General features: G+C 35.3%; 1 protein-coding gene across 3 annotated transcripts in view; it reads left to right on the top strand.

Annotated features, from left to right (window-relative positions):
- CERS6 (ceramide synthase 6) overlaps positions 1–12,634 on the top strand; it is a 291,461-nt gene that overhangs the window by 191,099 nt on the left and 87,728 nt on the right. For all 3 annotated transcript variants that reach the window (XM_020990906.2, XM_020990907.2, XM_020990908.2), the window contains exon 5: positions 6,908–6,958. In XM_020990906.2, the coding sequence (XP_020846565.1) occupies positions 6,908–6,958 (51 nt within the window). The remainder of the gene's footprint in view (positions 1–6,907; positions 6,959–12,634) is intronic.

Here is a 12,634-nt window from a genome sequence, read left to right as displayed (position 1 = left end):
CTCTGCAACATTGACTATTCTCATCTTTGGTCATCTTTGTCAGTTTTTTGGGTCTGAGGTGAAATCCCAGAATTGCTTTGATTTATATTTCTCTCATTATTAGTTATTTGTATGAATCTTTCATATGTTTGTTAAAAGACTATGGTTCTTTTGAGAACTGTTTATTCAGATGCTTTGACAGCTTACCCACTGGAGAGTGGCTCTTGATTTCATACGTTTTCTTTGGTTTCCTATATTTATTTAGATAACATACCTTTATTGAACTATTTGATGCAAAGAAATTTCCACAATCTATACCTTCCCTTCTTACACTAGTTATGGTGATTTTATTTGTGCAAAATCTTTTTGATTTCATGTAGTTAAAATTAACTATTTTATTGTTTGTGTTTGTCTTCATCCCTTTTTTGGTTAAAATCTCCCCCTTCTGTGCTTCCCCCTCTATTTGTAGTGATGATAGATACCTGATTTAGTTCTCTTATAATTTCTTTTTGTAACAAAGCCCTTAATATTCAGGTCACATGTCTATTTTGAGTTTATTGTTGTATTTAATATAAGATGTTAGGCTAAACTTAGTTTCTTCCAATTGTTTTCCAGTTTTCCTACAAGTTTTTGTCAAATTTGGAGTTTTTCCCAAGTAATTTGTATTGAACATTCATTTTTACTCAGGGCTAAGCTAAGGTCTGAGTATCTGTTTGGAAGTCAGTAATACTTTGTAGGCTGTGCTAGGAGCAATGCCCAGAATGCACAATCCAGCCTCCTGTTCATATCAGTAGTGAAGGGCATTGCATTGCTTTCATCTACAAGAAGACTTTTTAGGGGGCCTGAAGATAGAGGTATTTCTAGACAATGAAAGAGTCTTAGAAAACTCTTAATCCATTATACCAATTTGGAAAAATGTGAAGTTATAGAAAGACTGATTTTATCTCAATATTAGAAAAAACTTTCTGACAATTAGAGATGCACCAAACCAATGTAGTTCACCTTCTTTCCCATCATTGGATACATTTATTATATGATCACTGGCCAGGAATGCTATAGTATTCATGAACTGTGTAGGAAATTAGATGAGATGATCTCTAAGTCCCTTTTAGCTTCAAATTTATGATCTTTTGAGTTTCATAGAAGGAAAAGTTTAGATTGATGTAAGGTGAAACTTTCTAGGAATTAAAACTACCCAAAAGTGCTGCCATGAACCTCAACAGGAAGTAATAGGTCCTTAGACTCCCCCCCCCCCAAGGTTTTTAAGTAAAGCTAGAATGATCATTTATATGAATCAGGGTTTTATTTTGGTAATAGAGTAGACTAGAAGGCCTCTGAGGTCCGTTCCAGCTGAGATTTTGTAATTTTTGTAATTCACAGCATAGGGCTGCAAACATTCAGCAAAGAAGGATATTACTTGGAGCTAACATTTGTAGAAAAGCTTTTACATAAGAGGTGGGCCTTAAAGAATAAGTAACATTCTGTTAGGGAAGAGAGAAGATTGTTGTAGCACAGGGTTCTTGTTGGGGAATGATAAAAAGCAAATTTATGTAAGATGTGGGTAAGGTGAGATGAACCTCAAAACCAGACAGACACTTAATATTTATGGAATATCAAATAAGGATCTATTAAAAATTTTCAAGCAGTGGAGAGACAAGGTGAAATTTACATGTAAGCTTTGTTTTTTCAGTAGTATGCAGTGGTGTATAACCTTGGTTCAGCAAAGTTTGCTAGGAAGTTGCATAAACCAGGAGGCCAGGTCTTGAAGAGTGATAATAGAAAGGAAGAGCAGATGGTTTGAAGGACAATTTTTCAGGATGAGGTTAGTGATCGATTATGTACTGTCCCACTCTAGGGTCCTCATCATAGAACCCCTATGTCATTGAGACATTTTCTTTCAATTTCAAGCTTTCCTTTCCCCAAGGCATCCTAAATACTACTGACCTATTTATCATCCTTAAACATTGCTTTCATTATTTCTTTTCCCAGCTCAAAAATAGTCTTGTTAATACTCACTAAGTCCTGCTCATTTGTGTATCAGTATTTTGCCATATGTCTGTCTGTCCATCCATCCATCCATCCATCCATCCATCCATCCAAGTATCTTTGAGGCAGAACAGCATTTGGTGATTACTTTGGAAATTATTTCCACCCCCATAGCCACAGCCACTTTTGACAATATTGCTTTCCCTCTAAATGAGTATTGAATTTTTCTCATCCCTGAGCTCTCCTGGCAGGCCAGGCCCAGCCTTTCCAGTCTATGTCCTATGTGACCCATGGATGTCAATATTAGCAGCAAGATAAGGAGTGAGAATTGGTAGGTAGTCAGTAAAATAAATATGTTTGCTTCGTCTGTGCTATTGATTTATCATTGGGGATTTTCGTTCTTTAACTTATGACCTTGGCATTGCTGTCAGTTCTACAATGAAATGTGGTTTTTATGTTTGAAATGCAAAATTAAATTAAGGAATTATTTATTATTCATAAAATATCAATGACAACCTACATGTACTGCAGGGGCAGCAATTTATACTGCTAGAATCTGGCTGTAATTAGAATTCTTCAAATAACTTGAGGGGGCAATACATTATTAATAGTGTATACTATTTGTAAATACGGTTTAAATGTTTTTGCTTATGAGATTTGTTAAAAAAAAAATAGAGGTCTGTATAAAGGTCTACTACCTTTAGTGCTATAATAATATACCTATAAATCAGACCCACATGTTGCACCTTGTTGAATTTCTGTTTTGGGCTATTTTTAAACAACTCCTCTTCTATGCCCCAAACTCTTCCATTTCTTTTTTTCTCATTTCTCATCTCTTCTTCTTGATTCTCTTATCTTCATTTTCCACCATTTAAATAAAACCTATAGACTCAGCCCGTGTTCCTAAAAGGTAAACATGCTGGTATGAAATGTTACCCACCAAACATCCCCTTTCCTTTATTTCTCAGATAAAGCCCTAAAGCAAATTCCCAAGTGTCAATCTGTATGCTTAGACAAGTCAGTGACACCCCAGAGAGGCTCATGCTACCGGTCCCAAGTATCCACCCCACTTTGTACGTTAGGCCAATATTCAAATTCTTTTATAAACTGAGTCCAGCTTTTGCTGAAGGAACATCTTGACCAATTTATGAATGACAGTATATTTTTTCCAATGCTGATTAATAGTGGGTTCAAAAACCTTGTATGTAAGGTTGGAGTGGGGTGTCAAAGTTACATTTTCTTGTCACTGAATAGCTTTTAAAGCAAATGCACATACCATGCATGTGATTTCTCTTTTTAAGTTATCCTTCCCTAGATGAGCAGTTTGTTTTTCACAGATTTGCTTGCTGTTTTCCTCATGTCTGTTTTGTATGTATAAGAAGAAAGTATAGTTGGTTGGTAAGTGGGAAATGATGACATTTATGCCAATTGGCTAGCAGCAGCTCTAGGCTTATCTGACCCTAACTGTAGCTACAACTGTACCCTTCCGTAAAGTATCTTTACTGCATTAAAAAAATAAAACAAGCAAACCACTACCAAGAAAAAATAAATAAAACATGACTGCTAATCGAGTTAAGATGAAAAGAACTTCCTGTCTTGAGGAGAATTGTTGTCTTTGACAAGCTGATTGTAGATAAAAAGACCAAGGTGCTTTTCTAAATCTGGAAAACTTCTTTAATCCTTTATTAGTCCAAATAAAATAGTGTTTAATTCCAAGAAACTGCTGCTTCTAGACATCTAACTACCTAATTTTAAAACTATTTCATTTTATTATCTAACTTAAACTTAGTAAACTAATAGTCCTTTTCTGTAGTCTCACATTTCTAGTTAAAATTTTTACTGGGAATTTTTTGCTTCAGATCTGTTTTTTAGCCTTTATTTTTTAATAAGGAATAATTAAATGTTCTTGGTGTATAGTGCTTCATTACCAGAGAAGTAGTCTATGCTTTTAAACAGTAAGTGACCATTAGGTATTTGCTTATTATTCCTCATGTAGCTATGGATGCACATGTTTATATATGGATTCATTCTTTGCCTACCTAATACAGAGATTCTTTGAAAGACAATTGTCATGAATTTTATAATCTTAATAGCATACATTTGTGTAGTACTTTCAGATTTATGGAGTACTTTCCCATAGCTTATCTCATACATTCACAATAGCCTTGTGATGTAGGTAGGTGGCACTTAGAGTGTTATCTCCCACTTTATAGATGCAGAAAATGGGTCCCAAGAGGTGAGGTGACTTGTCCAAGGTCACATAGGTGCCAGGATGTTGATTCGTTGATAATTGATTCCATGCAACAATAGGTGTTAATAGAAGTTGGAAAGTAGTGCAACACTATCTTTTAAAAATATTGCTTTTAAGAAATTTCCTAGGAAGAGATTAAAATAAACCAAACCTACCATATACCAGGCGGTAAAATACTAGTGGCCCTCTTCTCCAATTTTTGTCAAGTTCTATTCACACTGAAATTGTGTTTCTACTACAGAGTTGATAAAAAGTATAAATGATTAAAATAACAGCTATACTGACATAAGAAGGCTTCCCTCCTGTCTTTCATGAAATAAAAGAATAGATGACAAATACATATACATGATATTGTATTCTATACAATCCCACTCTGTTTGTAGTGATTATAGATACCTGATTTGGTTCTCTTCTATACAGTCTGATGTAAGTGTATGTGTGTATATATATACATACACAAATTATTAGATAAAAAATGAGGATGATAAGATGATTTCCTTGGGAAGCTACCCCTGGTTTTGCATCCATAATGAAGTGATTATATTTGTTCAAGATGAAAGATGACCCTGACCCTTTATATGAGGTGCAGGATTGTTTATGTCCTTGCTCATTACTACTGTGGGCTTCATGTGTCTTGAAGCAAATGTATGTAGTGTAATGGAAAAACCTATTATGCTTTGTGACTTGAGATTCAAAGTGTGGACTGGGTAAATATGCATCTCAGGCTGCTTTCTTTTGCTCTTATTTGAATCTTTTATGAATCTGGGTAAATGAAAAAGTACTGACAGAAGGCTGAAGGAAGACTCAATAATGGTTTCTCGGCATTTCAAGTATCAAGATGTATTAAGACTAGTTATTCTCTACTTCTATTTACCAAGAAATAAGCCTAAATTACAGTGAGGAGAGATCAAGTTTGCTGATAAGGAAAAAGACCAAAAATCTTAGCCCTAGAGATTGATCATAAGGAATTTTAACAATGGTAACCATAATACTGGGATATTTTAAGTGTAATTAGCCTTATGGAATAAATAGTTTCTAAAGAATGGCATTTTTTTAAAGCCTATAATTCTGTGTATAGCACTCAGTTCATGGGGTATTTCCATCAGATTCAAGTGTAGTCTACCTAGTGCTTGCTTAAATCAGGGAGAAATATAGCAAAAATGTGCTCTGTTGAGGGGACACATAAATGAATAGTACATAATTTAAGGTGGCTTTCTCATTATTTCAAGAGAAAGAAAAATAAAATACTCCATCTGCTTTTGAAAAGAGCAATAAAAAACCTAATAATTCAGTGTTACCTTCAGTTGTAGATTCCAGAAACTTAAACAGGGTTGGAAGAAAAGAGAGTAACAAAGAAAGAGAATGGCAGTAGAGGGGAAAAAATGAATTGAGACATAGATTCAGGCAAAAAAATATACAGAGTGTTAAAATTTGATTCAGGAAATCAGAGCCTCAATCATTGCTCCTCCACAAATTAGACATGTGATTTTGGGCAAATTGTTCTTGAGCATCTTTTGAGCCTCAACCTATGTAATCTGTAAAATGGTAATGATATTTGTTCATTTTCAAAGGGTAAGAAGATGAAATAAAAAGTTAGAAGCAATATACAAAAATACTAGTAAGGTATCATTATTTCTCTCAAAAATTTGGCCACAGTTACTTAGAGACTCCAGGATCACCAGACTGGAGCTCCAGAAAAACAAAGCTAAAATATGGAGGGGATGAGCAGGATCCAAGTTATCAGGATTGCTATCCCAGCAGTGAAGCTGTAGCTGCTCAAAATTAGAGGGTACGCCATTCTGAATCCCACTTCCTCGTTATCATTCCTGGTGGCCTAGAACAGATATGTCCTTTACGAACTTAGAGTGAAGGAAGGAAGGGTTCACATTCAGTCATACCCAAGGAAGGAGTCCTACTCCCCAGAAGAGATCTCTGTGCTTCAGGGTGGACATCTTTACATTTGCCTTCCTCTTACTTTTCTTTCCTCTTCCCCTTCATTCCATGGCAAATAGAAATACGCTGTCTTGGTTTAGAGGAAAGTGGATTCAACAAAAATTCAGCGAACGACTTTTTGTTATTTCTTCATTCTTTCCTTTATTTTGGCCCTTTCACAATGAGAAAGCGAAAAAGCTAAGGCCCTCTGTAGTTTCTCATGTTTTAGATGGGTCTTTTTTATTCTGGATTTCCAAAATTTCCATAATTTGGGTCAATTTGATCAGTGCTTTAGGGAACATGGCAAATGAAGTCAACATGGGGGTATAATATACACATAGATCAGTGAATTGTACAAAGAGAGGAATTATTTTTTCATAGACTAACCCTGCACACTTGTCTTGTACCTGTGTACTATCTGAGTAAGAATGTGAATAAATTACTACAGATCCATCTATCTCAGTGCTAGAAAAATAACCCCAGCGTGCATACCCTACTGCCTCATCTTCACCTTTGTGTTTTATTGTTTTTTTTGTCCTAGGAATAGCCTGAATGATCAAAGGGCACAGTTGCTATAAAAAAATAATTACTCTTTCATCTGTTTCCTGAATTTTTAAGTGCTCCAAATCCACACAAACACAAAATAAAAACTCCTTTGAAGTGGGGCAAGAGCAATATGTCCTAGAATTGGTTGCTTTAATAAGTGCCTTTTCCTCCTTCTTAATCACTAAAATGCATTTCTTTCTTATTGTTTTCCAGACACCCTGGCTGTGGAACACAAAGCAGTGCTGGTACAATTATCCGTATCAGGTAGGAGAACTTGTTTTCCTTCTTGATAGATTGTGATGCCCCAAATTCATTGCATTTTCTCTGTAGCCCTCATCAGGATGATTAACTCTTTGACTCTTTGGTGCCCTCTACTGGTTGATATTGGAAAGCAGCCCTGGTTAGGGAAAAGGGTTCTGGGTATATGTGTGTCTGTATGTAAGGGGTAAGTCCAGCAGGCATATACATTTAAGGGTGAGTATAGTGCTCTATCAGTTAAACAGGTGGGGCTGGCTATTTTTAATTACTAGAAGCCTGAGGGTTTCTTGACAGCACTGACACATATAAACAGACTGTGTAGAAAGATCAAGTGCAGAATTTTAGGGTAGCAAGCTGTTTGTCTTATTTTGTGATTTGAGAAGACTTTGGAAATGTAAATGAAGCATTCCTTCCTTGGGGGCATAAGTATGGAATTGGCCAAATATAAGAGAAACTCATCCATGCAACTGAAAGCTGTTTGAATGGAGACTAAAACCACAGTTTTGGAAGACATTTTTCAGATCCTTGTATTCTGAAGTATCTTTGCATCTACCCACTAATTCAGTAAAATTAGTATTGGTTTTGGTACGATATCAATCTAGATTTGAATATCAAAACTAGAACTTTTCTCATCCATCTAGGGCAGTACATACACACATCTATCTACCTATCTATCTATCCATCTATCCACACACACGTACAGGGAGTCCTAGAAGTCTTAGTGCAGTGTTATGCTTTAATAGATTAAATAATAATAATAATTTAGTAGCTTTATAATTGCAATATCTTAAAACTATACTAAGAATTTTGGGACACTCTGTACATGAGAGCCAAATGTTCAACTAAATGTTTTGCCTTTCCTCAAGTAAGCAAGTACATTACACTACACAGGGTTCCTTTCTTTTGGTTCTTTTGAGACTTTGGGCCATTTTACATTTTGGTGTACATAGTTTTAATAAGGAGCATATACGTCTATTATCTTCATAAGAAAATACATAGTGTTCCAACGAGAGTTAGGAATTTATATCAGATGCCCTTTGCAGGGGAGTCCAAGGCTATGTATATGCATTCTATGTATGGAATCCTAGATTGAAATTTCTATTTCCTGGAGGTATTTTATCTAGATTAGAAAAGAATACAAATAACTAGCAGGATAACATTAAAGAACTCTGAGAATCTGATAGCAGATAATTAAATTACATTGGAAACTAATTGCTCACTGCAGTAGAACCACATTTTTGAGTCCCAAGTACTTTCTTTAAATATCTGTATTATTGCATTTTAAAGTTCCTCTTCTGCTCTGTAGTGATATGCTGAATTTCAGCATTCTCAAAGAGTAAAAATTCTGTTTTTGTTATCACTTGAAGGTTTCTAGAAACTTCAGTTCTCTTTTGGCATGGTAGCATTTCTACTAGGCCACATGTTAAGACAAATTCTACCATATGATCCAAATGAACAAGAATATGTGCTTTGTGAAATCTGGCACAAAATGTAATTTTTAAAAAACACCAAAAAACTCCCATGCTCAGTCCTATCACGTCTCCTAGCTTTATGGATGGAATTGATATGTTATTTGTTAGTGAAAAAATGAGTAGGCAACAGCAGTAGCCCAAAATGTGTTGACAGTTTCAGAGAGCACCAAACAATCAGCATGAGAGATTGAGTGTTCGATAGATGCAAGATTGTACAATGAACATTGGCTAAGTCATTGTCAAGAAGAGCACCATGCATGGGAACTTGTATCATTATTGTGCTTTTTACTGATAAGAAACTGTGTACTGCAAAGACATGAATTATTCAATACACAATTGGAGAAAGCTTGTAGAAAATTGTAATTATTTATGGAAAAATTGGTCATCTTAGGAGAATGCAGTACACTAATTAGAAATTAACTCCTTTTTTTCAGTGCAAAGAGTATTAACAAATAATCATTCTGCAAAAGGAAGATGTGACTATATATATGTAATGATAGAATTGTATGTATAGTTAGTTCTTTATTCACACGTAGATTACAGTTCAAGTTCTAGGAGAGTAATGACTTTAAAAGATGAAGTTTTTCCATAGTATTGATTCACACTCTTAATAACTGATATATTAATAAAATAACTAAATAGGTAGTAAGTGAAAGAGGTAATAGTGACCTTTTTCCCATTGTACTAAAGGTGTGCTGTCATGCAAAAATATAGATATTGTGCTATTTTACAAATATATGTAGGTGTAAAAATAGCAATATATTTATGTGATTACCTCATGAATTCAATGAACTTCATAAACAAGGTTGAAACTTTTAAGATGTTTCTGTCAGGGTGGGGTAAGTTCTCATTTTCAAAGAATATAATATTAATGTTAAAGGGGTAATTAAAAGAACACCCTATATTTATATAATATCTACAAAATGTTTTCCTCATGACATCCCTATATTGCAAATGTTTTTATCCCACATTTGAATATGAAGGCATCGAGATTAGCCTCAACAATATAGGATAGAGATGACATGGGATCATAATCTCTTCTCCCTTTGATCTGGCTTACTCATTCCAACCTTTGAATTCATTCTAGATCTAGACTTCCCAAAATGAGGACACAAACACTCTGCTACAGTTCACTACTATACTTTAGTGTTCTAGGGGTAGAGTTTTAGGGTAACTTTGGTGTGTGTATGTGAGGAGTATACTACTCACCACTGTGCATCCTGAGCCCCCACCAATGTATTACCAATTTCACACAATTATTCACCATGGTAGCAGTAACTCTTACATATAAAACATTTACTAAGTGATAAGATAAAATAAACAACAATAATCACAACATATATTCAATAGAAATCAAGGGCAGGAATAATTATAATCCATCCATAAACTCTGATCACAGTCTTCCAACAATGCACATAATATCAAGGCAGGAGAGTGAGTACACATAGAAACCTAACAGGGAGCCACATGAATGAGGAACCCCATGTGCCAGGGATGACATAGTTCTAGACTTCAGACCTTGATGTCCTTCAAGGACATGACATGAAACTACTCCTCTACTAGCTGTTTCCCTTCTGGTCCTTACTGCTGTCCTGCTGGGCAAAGCTATTCCTCTTTTGCCCTCAAGTCAATGAAACAATGACAAGCTATTTTCACTCGCAGCCACCTTTATCAGGGCACTTAAAAAAAAAAAAGTATTACTCTCTTTCAGTGAGAAGCAGTATTTTTAAGTCAGAGCCAAGCTCCTTAAATCTCTCCACTTTGTTCAGGTATCTCTAAGTCCTTTCTATTCACAGCAAAACATTCTATTTCTTCCTCTTAAACCCTCTTAAAACAGGAGAGGGCAACACAGGTAACCCCTGAGAGGATTCTCTTATCTCATCCTGTAGGCCCTAAAAAAACAACAGTTCCCGATAGCTCATTGCACAATAGCAGGGTTTATATAGCTCTCTTCTAACAAACTTCTAGCAGCCTTCTCCAGCCAGTCAGCAAAGCAATGCATCTCTTCCAACTAGCAGGTTCCCAGCAAAGCAGATGAAAGCCTTCTATGTCTTCTATCTCTCATCTTCTTGAGTTTCCTTTTCCATTCAGCTCCTTCTTTTATCTTTTCTTATAGCTTCTTAATAGTCTCTACTGCCTTGAATAAGAACTTCCTGGTATTAAGTGATTCATATTTACCTTAGGGAATAAAATTCAAGAAACCCATCTTTCTATCAGATATGGACTCCCATTAGCTCTTTTATAATTTTTTTCATAGTCCGTAAACAACTGTTTGATTTATAATATCAATTATAACCTTTAAAACTCTAAAAACAATCACAGGTAAATGATTTGAAGGACCATAATGCCCAGCAGCTACCATTATCTCAGTCATTTCTGCCTTAGAACAGGTCCTCTTAGCATATTCATCTGATTGGCAGTTCTCTATCTGGTACTCAGAGCATCATGAGCCATTCCTCAAAATTATATCAATGAGATACTGTTTCTTCATAAGTTGACTTTTATAAATTTTTATCATTTTTCTTTTTTTTTCTCTTCCTTTAAGCAACTAAACTGTTCACCTACAAAATAAGCAATTCTCAGGCAGCTGGTTGGTGCAATGGCTAGAGCACCAACCCTAGAGTCAGGAGGACCTGAGTTCAGATCTGGCCTCAGACACAAAACGCTCACTAGCAGTGTGACTCTAGGCAAGTCACTGAAACCCAATTGCCTCATCAAAAAAAAAAAAAAACAAAACCAATCAAATAAAAAAACCAAAATGGGCAGTTAATTACACTAAGAAGAAAGTATTAAACAGACCCCCATTTCCACCCACAGTCTTTGCCATCAACTAGTCAAACAACAAACATTAGTTACCTACTCTGTGCCAGGTGCTTTGCAAATTTGTTTTCTTCAGACTCTTCAGCATTTAATAAGTGCTCCCTAACAAACCTTCTCTATTGCCAGCAATCATTAATCAGGGAACACAGAAATTTCCACAGTGGGTCAAACCCAACTATTCTGTTACCAATAGCTTCTTCAAGGATTGTGTTATGATAGGGTGCCGTTATTCCTCCTGAAATTAACTTTAAATTTGGTTGTTTAACATGTTACTGCTTCTCTTAGTATGTATTGATAGGTATTGTCACTCACAAATGTTTCCAAACTCTTTAAAATCCATTAATTTCTTGGCAGTGATATTTCTTGGGGGTAATGAGTTTCATATGCTTATTACACAGAGGATAAGATTGTATTAAAAATTTTTTTAAACCTTTTCACTCAAGTTCTAACAAGATTTCGTCTATGTTAATCTTATCCACAGTGTACATAATTTTAGAAATTCCCATCCTGTTTCCTCTTAACCTTTACCTTTCTAGATGAAGAACTGCAGTGTCATAGAGTCTTTTTTTTTTGGAGGCAATCTAGGTTAAATGATTTGCCCAGAATCACAGTTAAAAAAAGTGTCTGAGGCGAGATTTGAATTCAAGTTCTCCTGACTCTAGGGCTGGTGCTCTATCGGCTACACCACCTGCCTGCCCAGTTTTAGAATCTTAATGTTGCAACACACCTTAAAGGTTGGCAAGTTAGCTGGTCATTCTATTATAATATCCTTCACAATTAATAGTAGCACTAGCTAAATAATAAATATTGACTTATATAGAACTTTCAGGTTTTACAAAGCATTTTACATACATCACCTCATTTGAAACCCACAACAACCTTGATGTGCTATGGTACAATTGTTGTTATTCCCTTTTTACAAACAAAGAAGCTGAACCTGAGCAAGTTTAAGTAACTTACCATGGTTGCACGATGAGCATCTTTCTATTTATTTATTTATTTATTTGTTTGTTTGTTTGTTTATTTATGTGTTTTATTTTTGGGGGGGACGGGACACAATGAGTAAGTATCATAGATGGGATTTGAACTCAGGTCTTTCTGATTCCAAGTCACTATGTCCAGTCTGGGTAGTCATTTAAACTCTACTTGACCACTTTTAGTAATAAACTCATTGCCCCAAGAGGCAGCTTTTTGCATTGTTAAATAGATGTAATTGTGGGAATATTCTTCCTTATTTTGAGCTATCTGCACTTGTGTAACTTTAACATTAGTCTTAGCCCTAATCTTTGTAGCTATACAGAATGATTTTAATTCTTCTTTTATTTTAGCCCTTCATGTATTTGAAGGTAGTAATTATATTTCTCTTCCCTTCCTTTTCTCCTCTCCTCTC

The sequence above is a fragment of the Phascolarctos cinereus genome, unplaced genomic scaffold (genome assembly GCF_003287225.1).
Source record: "Phascolarctos cinereus isolate Bilbo 61053 unplaced genomic scaffold, phaCin_HiC Scaffold_726;HRSCAF=1367, whole genome shotgun sequence".
In the NCBI taxonomy this organism is placed as follows: domain Eukaryota; kingdom Metazoa; phylum Chordata; class Mammalia; order Diprotodontia; family Phascolarctidae; genus Phascolarctos; species Phascolarctos cinereus.
Note: the sequence above shows the minus strand (reverse complement) of the source record. Positions and strands in the feature narration are given on the sequence as shown.